This window comes from Aplidium turbinatum, chromosome 8, assembly GCF_918807975.1.
Source record: "Aplidium turbinatum chromosome 8, kaAplTurb1.1, whole genome shotgun sequence".
In the NCBI taxonomy this organism is placed as follows: Eukaryota; Metazoa; Chordata; class Ascidiacea; order Aplousobranchia; family Polyclinidae; genus Aplidium; species Aplidium turbinatum.
Window position 1 is genome coordinate 31213425 of NC_137479.1, and position 20084 is coordinate 31233508.

Genomic DNA, 20084 nt, shown 5'->3' on the forward strand with positions numbered 1-20084 from the left:
ACAAACCTAAGTTGTTTCTGGTAGAACACAAGGGTCGACTTGCCTTCGCTGAGAAACCCAACATCGGGAGCTCCCACTCTCGCATGTAAGGCAACGTCGACCAAAGGGTGTGAGGACTAGCAACCCTCACCCGCAAGCACACGTCAAGTATCCGGTGATTGCTCTCGGCTACGGCCGTGCGACACACGACGAAGAAGAACCGGTCCGTCACTACGTCATCAGTGCACTACGACGCGATCTGAAAGTGAACCATCTGCGTTTTCAATCATATCAGAATTTGCGATGAAAATTGTATTTGTTTGGTAACAATGAAAATGGTGTAGTGGCGCAAAAACAGGCGGGATTTCACATACCGCAAACATCGTGTGCAGTGGAATCGACACTGTCTGCATCACGTAGCAGGAGATCGCGAATCTGTCATCAGAGTATGGTAGTTCATCAGAGCCAAAAATGAACGTCGGACAGCAAATCAGTCGTTTTTTACGTTGATTCAACGCTTGTAGACATCGAATCAATGTAAAAAATGACTAATTTTGCACGAGAAACGTCACTGCACGTAACTTCACTACGATTTTTTCTAAAATGCTCACAGCGGGATCTGTTTCTTTTTGTATGGGCCGGCAACAAGTGGCCCCTGTTGGCGACAGACCTGTGGTGAACCGACAAATGCTTCAAATGCATAAAAGTTCGAAAACAAAAGCTTTGGAAGATCAGCAGACTTTGAAACACTGAAAATTATGGCGACAACGATATCAAAATCGCAAAGCAAGCAACACCAACGAATGAAATAGTAAGTACGGCCATAATTCCAGTGAACAACGATTGAGGAGCGGTGTCTATAGCGGGGTACAATTGCACTAGATGATGGCCAATTAAAGTGGCACAGTGACATCTCGACATGATGGTAAGATAAAATGGAGCGAATTTCATGCAAAGCAAGTCTCTGCAATCACAATAATCTTGGCATAAAACAGGACAAAAAGACAATCCACTTCACCAGGCCATGATAGTTACAATAAAAGAACAGACAAACACGTCCAACTGATGAAGTCAAATAGCAAGTGTGGACGTCTGTTAATCGTGATCTGACGAAGTGCAGTGTCATTTCATGTCAAGATTTCTGTAATTGTGGATACTTGGAATAGAAATAGGGTGAGATGACGTCAGCTTGGCATCTGGGTGTTGTCAAGGTTCATGGAACAATGTAGTCATGCGTGACTAATTATGACACAAATGGTGCAGGATGATTCCATCTACTTCTGGACAGTTGCGGGCATCCTCCTCAGCAAGCACTGACTCTTCCTCCTCTGCTGCAGCAGGAAAGAGTCCAGAGTGTGGACTACATGGAGCAATGTACCGCGGCGAACAACGCGCATCATCAGCCATGAGCGCGTGCACAAAGCAATAAACATCAAAGTACTTTTTAGTAACTATAGGTAAAATATGAACGATAATATAACTATGTGAACACCATCAACAATACGATCTAGAAGCTGACTGCATTCCAACGTTTCGTCACTCAGAAACATGCGACTTCTTCAGAGTGCAACAATATCAACATGATCGTGGGAAAGAAATAGTCAATGGAGGTTACTGCAGTTCATTCTTGCCATGACGTAATATAAACAAATGAGAAGTGTGCGGTTTGAAAGCGAGAGTATGCAGTCAAAGCATATAGCTGATGCAACACTTAAGGAGGTATGAGGTTAATATATTGCCATGAAAAATATGTGGTTATAAAAGAGTTGCAAATGTCGGGAATCAAACGTTTGATTGGGAATTAGTTGGCAAGTTTCATCATAACTCAAGGCACAAGTTGCATATCGCGTTATCAGAGACGTTGAAGCATATTTATTACCCAGAAAACCAATCATTTCTCACATTGATTAAACATCTGCTGACGTTGAATCAATGCAAAAATGAACTAGTTTGTTGGCTAGGAAAGAAACTGTTTTCACGTTACGAAAGATCAACACAAACAATCATCTCATATCACATTCGCTTAGAAGCTTCCTAATGCTGCGCTGGACACTGCTTTGAACGGTGTTCGAACCAACGTCGTTGGCTTGACCGGGTTGTTGTCCACCAACATGCACTGTGTACGTTGCTACTGGAAGGTGGTAGTCCCACACTGCGGAGGAAGAGGAACAAGTTAAGCCACAGAAGCAAGCGGAAACAACTGTCAATCGACCACCAACTGTCAATCAACAACCAGCTGTCAATCAACCACCAACTGTCAACCAACCACCAACTGTCAATCAACAACCAACTCACCATCACTTCCAGCTTCACAGGGCTCCCAGATCGCTGTAGCGAATGGCTCGATGGTCAAGATTACGGTTACGCTTGACTGACGTTTCACATGAACGCGTTCAAAAGCAACTAATTGGGTTTGAATAAGTTTTTCTCCATTGCTGCCGTCGGCGCTGACGTAAACTTGGATAACCTAAAAGAATATGAACACTATGTTAAACCCGAGAGCCGCGGCATTCTAACTTAATGTTGTTTGTGTTAAAAACGCTGATTCATTACTCCACAAACGTCAGTAGGTGATTTCAAATTGAAACCTAATTTTAAAAAAAATTACCTCATCTGCGTCATAATCACCCGAGTTCATAACCTCTACTTGAACTTTGACCTCTTCGCAAGAAGTCAAATGCTTCGGACCCACTAGAAGATTCTTGTAGACGAACTTTGTGTAGGACAATCCGAACCCGAACGGGAACAAAGCGTTGCCAATGGGGGTATACCGATAAGTCAGTCCCACGTCACGTATGTTGTATGACGTCATAGAGGGAATCTAAAGCACAGATGGAAGTTAAGCGAATAGTGGCTAGAACGTTTACATCAGCAAACCAGCAAGAGATGGGAACACGCTTAGCAATCCATCCACAAGATCTTGTTTGGTTGAAATATTATCGTCGGAGTGAGAAAGCCTCTGAAAGGTTAAATATTTGGTGGCCGGTCGATTGGTCGAAAGACATTTGGTCGACAGTCAATTGGTCGACAGACATTTGGTCGACAGGACGTTTGGTCGACAGACATTTGGTCGACAGACATTTGGTCGACAGGACATTTGGTCGACAAGACATTTGGTCGACAAGACATTTGGTCGACAGACATTTGGTCGACAAGACATTTGGTCGACAGACATTTGGTCGAGAAGACATTTGGTCGACAAGACATTTGGTCGACAAGACATTTGGTCGACAGGACATTTGGGTTAGAGTTAGGGTTAGGTTAGGGTTAATGTTAGGGTTAGGATTAGGTTAGGGTTAGTTAACCCTAAAATGAATCGTTCTTTCGACCAAATGTCCTGTCGACCAAATGTCTGTCGACCAAATGTCTGTCGACCAAACGTCCTGTCGACCAAATGTCTGTCGACCAAATGTCCTGTCGACCAAATGTCTGTCGACCAAATGTCATGTCGACCAAATGTCCTGTCGACCAAATGTCTGTCGACCAATTGTCTGTCGACCAAACGTCCTGTCGACCAAATGTCTTTCGACCAATTGACCGGGTACCAAATATTTGACCTCACAGAAATAAAATATTAATTTTAGCCCAGAAATGAAGTTTCACGCAGCAGCTCGTTCAGACGTGACGTAACCAGATCTACGAAGCAAGGCCGAACGATAGTTACCGTATGCAAAAAGTAGTTAAAGTTTTTAAATATTGATTAGCTACATAATTTTCCAAGATGCTGCTTTTAGGGTTTTGTCTCTTTCCACCAAAAAGAACGTATCCCACCTGAACGTTGGACCGGTACCAGGTATAGGGCAGCCTTGCAGCCGGTACCTTATTGCCAATGAGCAGGTTGGCCAGAGTACCGGCAGACATGGCGGGGAAGTGACAGGCGAACATAGCTTTCACGGCTGGGTTGGTGTAGGCCTCCTCCAAGGCCAGGGGACCGGCACTGTAGGTCAGCACAATGATGGGAACGCCATCGGCTGGAATAAGAAAGCATTTAGGGATGAAGAACGAGTACCTATTGTGAGGTCATAATCGCAGCCAATATTCTTCTGCGTTTGCGTTCCAAAAAAAGTCACAATCAAATAAAAAGTTAAGCGCAACAATGGATGCTTTGCTGGACTGAAGAACAATCCCAGATTTTGGCATCGCAAAACTGGTGGCAGCACATGCCTCTGTTGCAGGTACGCACGAGCTCGATACACAACTTGTACCTTGGAGCCTGGAGGTGTATCCGGCCACCCTCCGTAACGGGGACATCACCGGATTAAAACTGAACTATCACTACTACTACCTTAGGAAGCAATAACAAACCGATGAAAATCACAGTCTCACCGTATTTAATGGCGTCTCGGATGAGTTCATACTGGTTGCTTGGCAACGATATATTCGCCCGGTCACGTGATTCCGCTTCTATCGAGGTACCTGGAAATGCATGGGGACGTCACAAAAAGAAAGGTGACCGCAAGAATTGCGTCGTCTTCATAAATGCGAAATGATGACGTATCCGAAAGGTTAGTTTTGCAACAAAACGTTAACTGTCGCCTGCCTTGTTACGTCACAGCACATCGACGCAAACCTAGCCTCGAGCGCCCACCTGTGCCCACAGTAACCACGATGAGTTTCACATCAGGAGTGATCGACTTTCTGATGGAGTCAGAGTCGTATTTGGTGCAGAGAGGAAGATGCTTGTCCCACTGGCCAACACATCCGGGTGAGACCACAGGGGGGAGGGTGGAAACCCCCTTCCAAGAATCCATTGTTGTGGTGTAGGTCCCATTGGGGTTCGTCGGGTAATCCCCAGTCACCGCGTCCGTATTGTTCGCAAATGGACCAAGAAACTAAGAAGATTGTGAAGTTCAAGTTTCTAAAGTTTAAATTTTTTACTTGAAACTTCTTACTTGAAACATAAACAATGCGCATTAATCAAAATAGTAGTTATTTGTTGTGACGTCATAATGCAACTTGTTCCACAAGAATGGTACTCACTGCGATGCGGCCAGCGAACGGCGCGATTGGAAGCAATCCATCATTCTTGAGCAGGACGTAGCTGCTCTCAGCTATTTCCGCTGCCAACTCGCGATGAGCGACGCTTAATATTTCTAGAAAACAAAAACATTTATAACTTGTTGGTATTGAAATATGTGGTGTTCTGATGTGAATGGATGAGCTGGATGACAATGCATAGCAGCCATATTAGGCATTCACTGTGACGTTTGACAACGAAATAATCAACCGACGTTGCGTCTGTCTGAAAATGTAATTGCTACTTTTCAATTCTGAGCTTGCCGAACCGAAGAATAATTGTGTGAGTCTATGAATGACACTTCAAATATCGTGCTGGCCCACGGCCCCACAATGAGTGATGGCCCACAACCAGTTCCCATTACATGTAGTTACCATAACAGGGAGTATGTGTAAGCGCCAAGCTGTGTTCTCAGACAACAAAATCCGTCAATTTTACATTACAACGTCTGCAGACGTTGAATTAAGGACTTTGCTATCTGAGCCCAGTTAATCATTCCAGGGCTAAGAAACATTACTTCCTTGGAATACGCCAGACCAGCGCATTCCTTATAAATTATATAATTGATGTTTTTCGATGAACGGATGGAAAAGTTACAATTTTTTAATCCGTTTGAGTCAAAAATCTACTTTTCAGATGGTGCCCTCACCGTCCGTGGATACATCATTCCATGAGTTGTATTCGGGAGGATCAAATTCTCCCAGTTTCATCCTCGTGTAAAACAACTTCCTCCCGGACTCTCGTAATGTCTCCTCTTCTACTAAACCCATCTTTAGAGCATCTCCAAGAAGAGAAAATCGATTGTTGATTCCGTGGTTGGTTAGTTCCAGATCCACTCCGGCGTTTTTGGAGACTAAATGAAGACTAAATAACTAAAGCTTCATAATGTTTGTTCATTTGTGACCAAACACTACCAAAAAAACTGTTCTCCAAAATTATAAAAGCTTGCTGTTTAGAACTTCATACAAGCGTATGATGAGTTTTGTTAAAAACTTTTTAGTTGGCTGCTTCAGCAAAAGTTTAAAGGTCGAAAGCCAAATAACGCATTCCGAAAATATGGTTTATGTCAGGAATCCTAACCATGAGGTGGGTAGTTTTGCGGACTACTTTCTATGAGGCCAATATCATCTTCTGGAAATGGAATGAAACGCGTGGCTTGCAATCATGACATTCCGGTTCGATACCCGGTAAAGTGTTAAAAAAATATAACTTTTTAACGAAAATCACTGCGTAATAACTGGAACGTGACAGTTACCCAGACAACAAAATCCGTCATGTTTACATTCGTCCGCAGACGTTGAATCAATGTGAAAATGACGGATTTTGTTGTCTGGGTACAGTACACACTACGGTTATAGGATCTTGACGTACTCGATGCATGCACGAAGCACAATTCCTTTCAAGGCTACGTGAAACGCGGGGATTCAAAGAGCGCGACTAACTCACCAACAGCGGTGTCGAGATCATTGTCCGTGAAGCCAAAGTGAATGTCAATGTTTTCAATCGCTGCCTCATCGCTGACCACATAGCCTGAGAATCCGAACCTCTCCCGGAGGACATGAGCTGGAAGGCAGATTGGGTGTTGTTATCCACTCAGGTTTAGACTTTTAGATCAATACAACTAGGCGGATTAGGAAAGCAATTCAGCTCAGGAATATAAAAGTGAAATTGCCCTACTTTAGTGTAATCGGATTTCCTTGTAAATCACAGTACTGTGTGAAGGTTCAGACTTCTTCAAGGGGGTGAAATTTACATTGTTGGTTGAACGTAACCTTGCCTCGAGACGCGGTACAGGAAGTCCCACTAATGGGTGAGGTAAGAGCAAATTGATGTCACACATGGTATCGTTAAGTGAATGCTCGCAGCAAAATAACTTCAAATTTCTATACTGCAGAGTTTCGATGCGGCCAGTAGTCCAGTACATTAATTTGTGTTGCCAATTGAATTGGCAGGCAAACAAATTATAACTAAAGTTGCCTTTTAATGAACTTCACATCCTGATTGCTTCACTTTGATGACGTCAATAGTTAAGTGCTTCGGTTGGTTGTTGTTTTAACAACGTTATTTTGATCTAGTACAAATCATTACTATCTACAATGCCAAATTAACACTTTAGTTTGCATTCATTCATAGACTACGGTAGCTTGCTTTCTCACTGATCATCATCTTATTCGCGCAGGCGGGCACTCCATTGATGGCGTTGTAGCTGCACATAACGCCGTAGGTTCCGGCAAGGACGCACTGGCGAAAGGCGGTCATGTACGTGTTCCCAAAGTTATACTCGTCAACCTCCGCGCTGAAGCTGAATCTGAAACACGAAAATTCGTAATTTGATGCTTATTCGCTCCCCAGACGTACGTACATGTATTTTGACAAAAAGATCTATTTTTGCGGTTTCTTCTTAGCAACCATCGCACGTGCATCAAAGTCTTGCTTGCTCAAGTTTTCATTAGACATTTCTTGGGAAATCAAATTCACTTTTATGTAGTTTTAGAAGCCGAGTGGCAGTCATCGTACCTGCTGGAAGGAATATCTTCAGGTCCACTATGAACACCAAAGTGTTTACACACCGACGTAGCACCAGGGTAACCCCCTATATTCGTCGTCTGCAAGCCAGAGACGTAGCTCCTGGCCAGATAACTTGTAAGCACTGGATCCTCTCCATAGGTTTCCTGCATCGCAAGTAGAACCGACAGTTAATAAAAAGTAGCAATCGTCTATGTGTCCACGCTTATGCTTGGTGGTTGCAAAGTTTCATTTAGTGGAAGCCAACAAAGTAGACTTTAGTTTAAAGTCAATGTCCATGCTTATTTTCAAGCATGCAGTATAGGCGGTTTGTTACGGCACAACCGCCTGTTCTCGATGAGCCTCGAGCCATTAAACTTAACAATAATGTGTGTTTTTATGTAGCGCTGTATCTATCGCAGATATACGTTACTTTCAGCGCTTTGCAAAGCAGACAGTGTCAGTGCAGCCGTATTGCGGCGCGGGTCTGCTACTATTCGGCGAGTCCAATTCGGCGAGTCCAATTCGGCTAGTTCGATTCGGCGAGAGCCCTTTTCGGCGAGTTCCCTATTCGGTAACTTTTTTTTAATTTTTTTTTTTAATTATCGGCTACCGTAGCCTAATTATCATTGCCGCTTTTACATCGTTTTAACGTCGCTAAACGTTGAAATAAGACCCTAACTCCTAACTCCAACCCAAACCCCTAACCCTTACCTCTAACCTCAACCCCTAAAATGGCAATGATAATTAGGCTACGGTACCCGAAAAAAATTCAAAAAATCGCCGAATAGGGAACTCGCCGAAAAAGGCTCTCGCCGAATAGGGCACTAGCCGAATCGGACTCGCCGAAACGGGCCATTCCGTTGAGGCGCAGCTAAGTGCATTATTACTTTGAACTTATTCCTTTGCTGAGTGCCAGGCAGAAACAAAATTCAGCCCTACTTTTAAAGAGTCTTTGGTATGATCCGACAAGGTATCGAACCCATCAATTCAGAGGTGGACACAGAAACTACTAAGCTATCGAGCCGGTTCGCAAGTTACGGCAAAATACGCAACCGGTTCAGATCATTGAGCACAAGCACAAACCTTTCGACAGCAGTAATACTAAGAACTTTGAACCCATGCAGATTACGTCATAATCAGAAAAACGGGTTGTCAACGCAAATAAGAGTGATACATCGGAAATACACAAAGTCGAGCAACAAGCCAACAATACCGGATTCGATATGCTTGGCTTTGTATGCTTGCGGTGCAATATAATCAGCGCAACACCATGTGACTAAGCATACTTTATAAGACACGAACTGAAGAAATAAAATCTCAAATGCCAAATTGCGAGTTAAACACGAAACTAAAATGCACCGCCATATGAGCTGAGGTATGACTAAACAATTGCACTGATATGGCACGCAAGCTGGCAAGTCGAAAACACACAAATTTTTTGGCGCGTTATGTGAAGGATGTTATGACTGCCGTCAATATCTAAGCATTCCACGAAATTCTGACTGCCAGCAGAGGGGCAGGAATTATCAGAACATTTAACAGAAAAGTTGCAACAGAATTTGTCCAGCTAGTGCTGATAGTGAAAGAATTCTGTTTACAAACCAACACTAAAACAAACCATCAAGTCGTACGAGTAACCTTGCAAACGTCAAATTTATTTTTGTTTTCAAACAAACTGGGCATGCAAGAATTTTTTATTGAAATGCGACCAGTTCTTTGTGACCACCTTGAAACTACGCAAGTCAACATACCGGTAAATCAATCCAGACATTTGCATATAAGGAGTACAGTCATAGTTTTCACAGGCAGCGAACGCACAGCAAATCGTACTCACTTGATTGCGGCCCCATAGTGGATGTCGCATGATGTTGATAACCGGTGCAAACAGGCTCAAACCGGTATGGTCTCCATAGTAACCGTACTTGGTGAAGTTGTTGTGATTGGCTCGAGCTTCTACAGCCACTACCTCTGCCATCATACGTATGGCTGTCTTGCTGAAACATGAACATCAAAAATTTCTCAAGGATAATGTGAACTTGATGTCAATCAAAACCTTATCTACAAGAGATCAATTTATCAACTACTCTGTGAAATACAATCCGCAGCCTGCACAAGTTTTTGACTGCGAATCATCCAACTTGCAAACTATTGGGCCAAAACGACTGACTTCTTTGAACGCTACATTTTAGAAATAGTTGATCAGTAGCTGATGACATTAAAGTTTGTGAGATCACATTTTTAGAACTTTTTTCTTGCCAATTACCACATGAAACTATGATTTTAGAAAATATTTATGTTTAATTTTAAGTTAACTCGGAGATGTTTTAGCTCCCACTTCGTGAAACACATTTCTTCCTAAGAATGAGGAAACCAACATTTCAAGTGCAAGAAATCAATAATCTGATTTTCCTTGCAGTGTTCCCAGAGATTAATTTGAGAACGATTATGTCACACCTACAATACAACCAATTGGTACCAACTAGCACATAATCATGTAAATTGGCATGAAAAGGGGAAGGCTTACGCTCTGCAGTGGGCTCTCACAGGCTGAAAATGATGATGTCACACCAAGTTTAGGTGCTCACTTGAAAGTAGCAGCGAGTCCAATGGGGGATGGGAATCCAGTGGAAGAAGTGATGGCCATGTAACCATGGATACCTTCAGCATTCCAATTGTATGGGTTGATCCCAAGTCGAGCAATGGCTGGGGCAGGCCCGTTAGGCCCAGCCCCACCGCGGGATAGCTGGGTTATCAACTCATCAAGTGTTAGTCTTGATACCTGTAATAAATTTAGTGCATGAGCTATGTTTGCAATTATAACGCCTACAAAAATATTCAGCAAACGGGAGCCCAGACAACAAGATGCTACACAGAAGTGACAGTACTGTGTAGCATCTTGTTGTCTGTGACCAAGCCAAACTGTGACCCAGCATAACTATAAATTATCTTGATTTTTTTCAGGCACATCAGCATTGGAGTGGAATCATCACTAACATTGTATTTTATAAAGTTTCATTGTTAAATAAAATCAAGTAGCCCAACACAAACATGAAATAAACCAAAACTCCACTGAATATTCACAAATTCCTCGTCAGGAATACTAACAAGTTCATAATTCCATTTTGAGGATCTTGCCTGTGTTTTGCATGTCATGCGACTCACTAGCCCACACTGAGTGTTGTAACATCTGTCGTTCGTATTGACTGGTGTTGAACTGTGCTTATAAACTTCGAAAGTATTGTTCATATCTTGTGGACTATATCACTGCAGCTAAATATTATTCCATTGCCAACTGCACTTACTTCACAAGCTTACACCTCCTGTTCTCGCATTGCGAGGGTTGGATTCCAGCTAATGTCAATCCGATCTGGACACTTCTTCGTGCCAGCCGGTCCTGAGGGTCAGTGGAGACAAAAACTTGTATTGTCCAATGTTTACTTATTGGTGAAGGCTCAAAGAGTTTACTCAAACTGTACCTTGGTTAGATGTTGGAGACATAATTATGCAAACTCATCTACAAAACGTTTTTATTGATGGTAAAGGTAAAGACAAAACAAGAACAGAACTTGCATCATTCAAGCAGCAGTTAAACAAGTCATGCAGTCACTTACAAGGTCATCCACTCGTTCTTTGATGGGGAGACTGAGATCACGGAAAGGAAAGTTATTGACGTGGCTTGCTTCAAACATTAACTTTCCTTGAGACAGTTTACTGTGAGTGGCTTGTCTATCAAACTGCACAGTTGATCCATGTTGAACAGAAAGCACAGAAACTACCAAGACCACACACATGCAGTACCACATTGCTGGAAAGATGATACACCTATGACCTAAAGTTTCAATCAAACAAATAATACCGATTATAACAAAATCAAAAAACAAATAAGTATCAATGTACAAAAAACTGATCATATGGCATTCCAAGATTTCCTTTCTCAATCTTCAATACTGCGAGATAAAAAATGCACGATATGAAACAACTTCAAATGATGATGAAATATAAACAGATATATGACAAACATTCCAATTAATTTGTTCAGTTTGGCAATATAAAAAAGTTATTCATTCTGGTGGGAAGGATATGATATAATTCATAAAAAACAAACTGCTAAGACAAAATTATGGCTGGTCAACTTATTACGACATCTGACAATATGCTTCTTTTCAAGTTCATGCAGAAGTACTTTTGAATAATAATGCATGAAATTTAGCACATAAAAACTGCTCATAACAATTTAGACGTTTGTTTCTTCTTGACATCAACTGCTGTTTTCATTCAACCTAACAAAACATTCAATGAAATAAGTGCATTCCCCTTCCACAGATGCAACAGTGAATACTGATGTTGTAAAAAAAACGAATCGTTTTCAAACGGTCCTTCAAATTGAAGATGGGTTCAAGCTTCAGTTTCAAGCTTAAATTATAAAGTTGTTAGAAAGATTTTATTTTGTTCATTTTAATTTAAGTTGAAGCTATGCAGTGTCAACGACAGCAGTAACATCTTGTTAACAACTTGCAGCAAATGTAACATAATGAGGTTGCAAACAACAATTGCTTGTCAATGGTAAGCTGGCTGCTTCATTGCCTAACAAAAATAATGCATCTGAAGCATATTCGAAGGATTCTCAAGCAATGTACTATGATACATTAACCCTTTCGCTGCTATAGGTATGTCTAGTTCCTGTGCTAAGCCCTTTTTTAGGAAAAAATATGCATTTTCAAATGAATGTGCAAAAAGTACTACAAGAGCTTTTTTGAAAATTTCTTTTGTGTATTCGTTTTTAAAAAAGGTTGGACTAATAAAAACAGGCAAAATTTTAGAGTTTTGCGCAGTTAGATTGTCACGTGACGTCATGGCAGCCATTTTGGATTTTTTCATTTTTGTGAAATTGTGAAGAAAACGTTTTTTTTTGTAATGAAATGTAGTTAGAAAGTCTTTTTTCTTACTAAATATGGATAAAGATACACAAAACGAAAAAAATCAATTACTGAATAACATTTAAAAAATGAAACTGGTAAAAAAAGTAATAAATTAGAAAAAAAAAATTTAGAAAAAAGTATGCATTTCATAATGAATGTGAAAAAAATAAGCTCTTATTAAAGCTTTTTGAAATTTTTTTTTTGTTTTAGATTTTAAAAAAGGTTGAACTAATAAAAAAAAGGAAAATTTTAAAATTTTACACAGATAGATTGTCACGTGACTTCGTGGCAGCCATTTTAGGTGCTTCAATTTTTAGAAAAACTGTAAAAAAAAGTTTTTTTCTAGTAAAATGTTGTTGGAATGTCTTGTTGTTTACTGAAAATGGATAAAAATAAACAAAACGGACAAAAAGAACCATAGAATACCATGTAAAAAATGAAAGATAGCCTACATTGAAAAATAGTTATAGTTTGTAGGCTACATAGTGATTGTAGTCTTCTATCACATAGGCTAATGCTTTTCAATAAATGTTTTTGCTTTCTTTCACAGTACAAACTTCAGGCTGTTGAGTTTGGTGAGAGCAAAATTTAGACATTTACTCGTAGGCTATACGTCTAATGAATCTCTGTTTTTTTCATCAGGTGCAGCCAGGCCCGGATTTAGGGAGGGGGCAGAGGGTGTAGGTGCCCCGGGCCCCCCTTTTGAAGGGACCCCCAACGTAGAAAAAAATGTAATTTTGTGTTATTATTTTTTTTTTCGGCCTTTGAAGTTTCAGCAAAATGCTGTGCAGTGCTGGATTACTGCTACTGTACACGTAGAGGTGGTTTTTCGCGCCGACGGAGCTAAAAAAATTTTTGCACGGGCCCCCCCGATCTAAAAGTGCCTCCGGCTCCCCATCAGCTAAAGCCGGCCCTGGGTGCAGCTACAGAATAATCCAATTTTATGTGGTAAACCCTAAAACAATCTTTATCTGCATGCAGGCCTGGCTGGCTTGGACAGTCAGGGCAAACTTGGGCGGACCATAAATGGAGTTCTGAATGGAAGTCAAGCGCCACCAGACTCTATTCGTTCAGCCCCGACGCCGACACACGCCCCATCGGCCTAAGGCTACCAAGACAGGCATGGGTGCGCCTCAACCGTCTTCGAACTGGCGTCGGGCTTTTCCGCTCAACCATGCACCAACGGGGAATGGCCTCTTCCTCCTCCTGTGACTGTGGTGCCGAGGAACAAACCGCAGACCACATCATCAATGACTGTTCCATCTTCAAGCCATCTAATGGAGTGGAAGGTCTGCGTGTCATGGATGATGAAACCAAAGACTGGCTGCTCTCTAGTAGCCTTCCAGTGTAGTCCGGGAACATCGTAAATCTGGGGTGGTAAAAGAATAGACCCCTCGGCCCCAGAAGCTCACACGACGACCACCCTCTTCATCATAATCAGGAGACACATCCATGGATCTATCGTCAAGATGTAAATCATAAAAATCATTCAAATCACATTCCCAATCACTCCCCGGGCTGTCATTGTCAACATGCGGAAACGAAACTTCTCTATCAGCAATATCAAAATTGTCCCCGCTGTCTGTGTCAGCAAAAATCTGACCTACCGCTTCCTCCGTATTGAATCGACTACCTCGCACATTGCTCCCCGACATTTTAAAGTTTGACGTTTTTAAACAGCTACAAATAACTTCTAGTGCATAGAAACAAGCCAAGCTGGCGCGTGCAAGTCAATAACTAGCTTTAACAAGGTTTTAACTGACTACCCGGTATTACCGGGTACACGCATTTCACCGACATGTTGCTATACCCGGTAACACCGGGTACACGCACTGAAAGGGTTAATACAAGATAGTGGGCTACTTGTTTGTTTGTCGTATCCAGGCTTACGCTCGGTGATTGAAGATTTACATTAAGTGGGCGAGAAGGCAAGAAAGCCAATCTTCGTGTCCACCTTCAGGCAGGCTGCTGGACTACTGGTAACCCTTAAATCTACACATTTACTTTAATAATATTGATTCAATTTAATTATACTTATAAATACTGTTTTAGTAATAATCACAGGTGAAAGAAAATTACAAAAGCGCAAAACAAATAAAAATATGTGGAATTGGACACACAACAAACACTTGAGCCAAACTAAACTGTGTGCTTGTGATCATCTTCAAATCCATGATTGATAAAGGTGATGATGAACACATACAATTCTACAAATGGAAAGGAGATGCACTGGACGTCGGGACAATGATATAACAAGAAAAAAAATTGAGTTTCAAACGGTGTTCCTTATCTATGCATTATGGATGCAATAAAAGTGGTTTACAGTGAATGTATATTGACAACTTAGGATTGTTGTAAAACTTTTAATTCAATTGAAATATCAGTGAATTGTTTAGACAATTCAATGTTTAAACACATTTATGATTAAAGTAAATCAAATATAGTTATTACTATCTGAAGCCTTTACAAATTGTTTCACCTAACGGATCATCAGAAGGTCTTATTCAAATAGAATCTATTATTAAAGTATATGCCAGTACTGCACAAAGTATAGAAATATACTATTACTTGAATATTGTTGACAATGGCAGATGCACAGCACAGTATATGATAGTCAAAAAGCTACAGTATAAGAATGGCGTAAAATATGAAGCACCATCATAGCTAAAATAGAAAGTAGGCTGAAAAGCTGAAATAGTTTGGCATTAGCACATAACGTTAGATATATATGGCAAAGTCTTGCCAATAAAAATTGAAACAACAAAAGGATTATGTAGTTGAAGTTTGTCGTTTTCGCGAAAACACTCCTTTAATGAGCTGACGAAATGATTTACGAGAAGTGTTCGTTTGTGTCGGCTGATCAGGAATTTGTTGGGAGATAACAGCTTTTTGCAATCTAAGCATGCAAGCTTCTTGCACAGCCATGGCAAGCTTGGCAGCATTAGGCCGACACTGCAAGACATGACAGCTGGCTTCTCCACCCATGACAATTATAAAAGCAAATAAACTAATATCATCTCCAATGCCCATGAATGACAAGAATCGCATGCGACAGTTCACACACACTGAATTGTCTCTTTTGCGCATGATTGTCAACGCAGATGCACTGACAGTAACTATGCTGTCTTCACATAATGCGATATCATCAGTGGTGACATCTCGAATAACGTTCTTGACCGTTGCAATGCCATTCACTGAATCAACTTTTTTAGATCCCATGTACTTAACTGAAAATTTTATCCCAGGATCAGTTTTTTGTTTTGGTAAGGTTGTGCTCATGGCCAGCTTCTCTTTATCAACTTCATCTTCTAATGACGCATCACCTGACTTTTTGTGTTTGGACAAATTTTCACAAACGTTATGCAGTTCCCGAGCAATAGCTTTTGCAGATGCATCACAACGAAACACATGACACTGAAATTGTCGAGTGAAACGATCTTTTGAAACGTATGCAAAATCATGAGGGTTACTCCCACCTACACCCCAGACACGTATTTGCTTTATTTTTTGAGTTTGCAGAACAGATTGTGATAGTGGATCAAGCAATTTTAAGTGTTCATCTTCTATGAGAAGCAGCAGGTCTTTCCCTCCTCCCCAAGCTCCAACACCGTCCATTATTTGGCCATGGCTTGACGCCAATTGCTTTATGCAATCGTTCACTGCTAAACTACTAGTTTGCGGATCTGTAGAAAAGTGGGTCATAGGAAGCCAGCCAAGTGATCGAACAGTAAACATCCGCCCTTCATCGCTGTTGGTGCTAATTGTCCATTCATTGCTATCTTCACGATCTGAAAGATTGTCATCATCAATGTGCAATGTTGCATAACGAAAAGCAGCCCCTTCTAAATCAGCCAAACTTGAATCGACCGAATCAAACTGGTTTGTTGTCATTGAATCATGTTTTTTCATACTAGCAGGAACTTCGTACTGAGTAACTCCAGTATCTATGTTCCAATAATAACTCCCATCTCCATCACTTAATTTCTTCCAACCAGTTTCAGTTTCTTCAACCGCTGTGCTGGCATGAGGCAGGTCGTTTAATGGAGTTGATCCTGTTTTGTGTATTTGTTCATCTAATTCCCAACTAAACTGGTCTGTTGGTTTTTCTTCATCAAATGATCGTTGGTTACTTAAGTCAGGTGAATTCTTACTTAAATCCTGAACACTTCCATTGTTACTGTTGTTATCATTGTTGTTCAATAGAGAATCAACAAAACCTTGTGGAACTAAAGATAAGACTTCAATCGGATTTTGCTCAGACTGACAAGCTTCCCCATCTGAATAATCACAAAATACTTCATCGTTTAGTGTCAGTTTTTCACTTTTTTCCCCAACTGAAGAACATGAAAGTTTCTCTATTCTGTCATCAATATTTCCATTTAACAAATCTTCTTGTGATGCAGAAATGCTAGCATGTTTCTCATCTTCAAATAGAGCACTAGCTCTTCTCTTGTTTTCAATATCATCCAAAGCAAGATTGTGGGAATGAAGCAATGGTAAAAAACTAGGTGGTATAGCTCCACCTTCTTCCCCACTTTCTGATGACATTATTTCACTCTTATTTTAGGTGACATACAGCAAATTATAGATCTGAAAAGTATCACAGTTATAAGAAATGTTATAACAGTTTCAACAATAGTACCATTGTCCGATAACAGTATTTGATGAGTCCAAAAACTTTTCTACTTTATGTACAGTACATTGTACATACCATTTATAAATAGCTACCACACTAAAATTTATAGGGGCACTGCATATATCATGTATATATAATATATATATAGTTATATATATACAGTAAATTTTCAGTAGCTGCAATTTCAATCTTATCTTGAATTATAGTGTTGTCACTAACACAAATAAAGCTGACTATTCCAAGTTGGCTTTTACTCAATGCGGTAATAATACGTCATATTATATACAAATAGTCCATGTGCACATTAGCAACCATTTTTTTCAAGGAAGTGGCTATTTTTCCGCACTTGTTGCCATGGTTACAATAAGGTGTTGCCAGAGTTAAGATTAAAATTAGAAAGGGATAAGGTAAGGGTTATGTTAGGAATAAAATTAGTGCTTTGATCTTTGCCCAGGACTAAAAAAAATTTCCAAATACAAGTTTCTATTTTTAACAGTTTTAATCATTTCTTAAATTATGGCAGAATTCCTTATCTGGCAACACTACTGAGGCTAACAATATATAGGGTAAATATAACCACAGCCTTTTTTCAAGGACCTCTGAAAATCATATTTGTTAAATCAAACAGTTATATACCATCATACTCGAATGTAGGTCAAGATTTTCTCGAAAGTGATTTTCACCTCAAAAAGCAAGGGGGTCATTCTGTTATAATACAGTCATACAGTGTAACCCACCCTGTAGACCCAGGCGCGGATCTAAGAGGTTTTTTTTTTGGAGGGGACCAGAAAATTTGAAAATCAATTAAATAGAAAGAAAAAGATAAAGCAGATATGAACAATGATACTTCGACATATAAGATATGCAATAAAATAGATATTAAAACAACCATTTTCATCAATTGTGAATGTTTAAAAATTAAATTTGCTTGAATAAAAATTGCTAAGCATGCAAAGTAAACTTGAAATCTGGTTTAAAACTCTGTATAGTGTCCATGACCAATTGGGTGTTTGTATGTTTGCAGGCATATACGGTAATTGATTGAAATTATAATGAAGACTAAAAACTATAAAACAGCCATTCAAGGTTTCAGATTATTTCAACTGAAGCTCAATGTTGGTTTCAGCTGAGACAGCTTCAACAAATGTTGCTATTGAAATTTACCTGTAAAGAAAATAACAGAGTCTGATCGATGGATAATTTCAACCATAATAATAACAAAAAATTACCCCCCTGGGATAAGTTAAGTCCGCCACGGGACTAATATCAGCTGTTTAGAAGCATATCAAACCATTTGATGCGGAAACATACAATTTCTCACAAAATTTTGGGGGAGCCCAGGCCCCTTCATAAATCCGCGCCTGTGTAGACCAACCATCATCAGCGCCAGGTGCCACTGATGGCATGTACCGTATTGCTTTTGCTGTGATAGTCAGAAACAAAAACAAAGCCTAGTCTTACTGTTGATCACTGATTGATAACTGTCTGGTTTACTTGTTTTGTCATTACTGTTTGTTTTGCTACTATGGACAGTTTTGTCTACAACAAATGAATTGAAACGCAAACACTAGGCTAGGAAATATAGATTGTATCTCAACTAAGGTTAAACGTGCGTCATGCTGTTGTAGTCAGTAGTGTTCTCCAAGCTTAAATTTGCTGTTGTTGTACAAATCTTTCACTGTCTGTCGTATCAGATCTTATTGCAAGGCTGCAACATCTGACATGTTTAAAACTGTCTTTGTTCATTTCATACTGATTTGGGTTAACCCTACCAAATTGATATAAAATATTATTTGCTTGAGTGCGCACGGCAGTAAACAAGTGACTCTTGCGAGAGCCCCTCTTACGTCAGGTTCATGCAATATTAATGAAAAATTTCCGCCTAACACCAATGAGTCATCAAATATTTTTCAAAAATACTGTACGTACAAAAACTGATAGGTGTGTGAAAAAAGGAAAAAAATTCTCGTGAAAAAAAGAAAAACCATTTCTTCAAACCATATTCTAAAAGAAAAACCATTTTATATTTTTTTGCTCGTTGTCTCCCTGTCGGTATGGGAACTTGTGTAACTTTTACATTAAGTAGGCTATATTATTTGCATATTTCAAACATGTACCTATGTTCCTGACAAATAAAACATTGATTGATTGAAGAGACAAAATTATCATTTCTGTAGGGTGGCAATTGACTAATAGAACGTATGGTCGTTTCGTTGTCTCCCTGTCCGTATAGGAACTAGTGTCACTTTTGCATTGTATAGGCAAAACAACTTGCGTATTTGATATTTCGATCATCTACTGTTCTTGTTTCTGGCAAATTCGTATTTTTACTTTGCCGTTCTGTTGGCTACATCATCTAGGCTACATGTTTGCGCCATAGCAGCACAAAAAGAATTGAAATAGACCATTGAGCAGTGCTTGTTCTTAGCCTACCACTTCCTTTGAGTCACTCGTGTTGGATTTCATCAAAAAGTGTTCAGGTAGACTAGGGACAGTGGAATACCGGGACGACTCACTTCATCGATTTTTCTTGTGACATGGACAGCTTGGCAGAACTGCAAGAAGTTTTCTTTGCTTTTACGTGAATTCGTTCTCATCAAATGAAATGCTATATTTTGCTTGAAATTTTGGGCGCTGGAACGTCAGCAGAACCTTACTGCAGCAGCGTGAGTCCATCTGCCGTTACCATTGCATCGTAAAATTTACCCCTGCATTGACTTGCATCAAATAAACATAAGCAGAGGCAGGCAGTAGCGGAGCTACGTTTTGGTAGAAGTAGCGTCCCTACATTTTTGTTGGAGTAGCGGCGCTTAATTCCATGGTAACAAGACTTCAACAATCAGAATTTTCACTCTGTCAATCTGAGCAACTGGCCCTGTGTCAAAAAGCCTCTACATCTAGCCTAAGTTACAAGTAGGTTATACGAAACTACCAGGAATAACCTATCAAGGCTTTGTTAGTCCAAGGATAAAGTTGATATGATATAGCCTATTCACATGCATTTATTTTGGCAATACACACTATG

The 20084-nt window shown here is 40.2% G+C and overlaps 2 protein-coding genes across 3 annotated transcripts; both read right to left on the reverse strand.

The window, feature by feature from the left end:
* Nucleotides 1-282: 282 nt before the first annotated feature.
* Nucleotides 283-13550, reverse strand: LOC145776380 (uncharacterized). Of its 2 annotated transcripts, none has more exons than XM_082587778.1 (14): nucleotides 11116-13550; nucleotides 10090-10283; nucleotides 9339-9498; nucleotides 7514-7668; nucleotides 7153-7304; nucleotides 6443-6559; nucleotides 5646-5849; nucleotides 4960-5072; nucleotides 4568-4811; nucleotides 4306-4395; nucleotides 3751-3950; nucleotides 2588-2800; nucleotides 2275-2446; nucleotides 283-2131 (listed from the first exon to the last, which is right to left on the reverse strand). In XM_082587778.1, exons 1-14 carry the CDS (start codon nucleotides 11413-11415, stop codon nucleotides 1983-1985), a joined length of 2463 nt encoding a protein of 820 aa, XP_082443904.1. In that variant the 5' UTR covers nucleotides 11416-13550; the 3' UTR covers nucleotides 283-1982. The 2 variants fall into 2 exon arrangements, with proteins under 2 accessions (XP_082443904.1, XP_082443905.1); XM_082587779.1 differs by lacking the exon at nucleotides 11116-13550 and adding an exon at nucleotides 10807-10898.
* A 74-nt stretch (nucleotides 13551-13624) lies between these two features.
* Nucleotides 13625-16971, reverse strand: LOC145776280 (amyloid beta precursor protein binding family B member 2-like). The gene has a single exon (XM_082587683.1). It carries the CDS (start codon nucleotides 16969-16971, stop codon nucleotides 15193-15195), a length of 1779 nt encoding a protein of 592 aa, XP_082443809.1. The 3' UTR covers nucleotides 13625-15192.
* Nucleotides 16972-20084: the final 3113 nt, after the last annotated feature.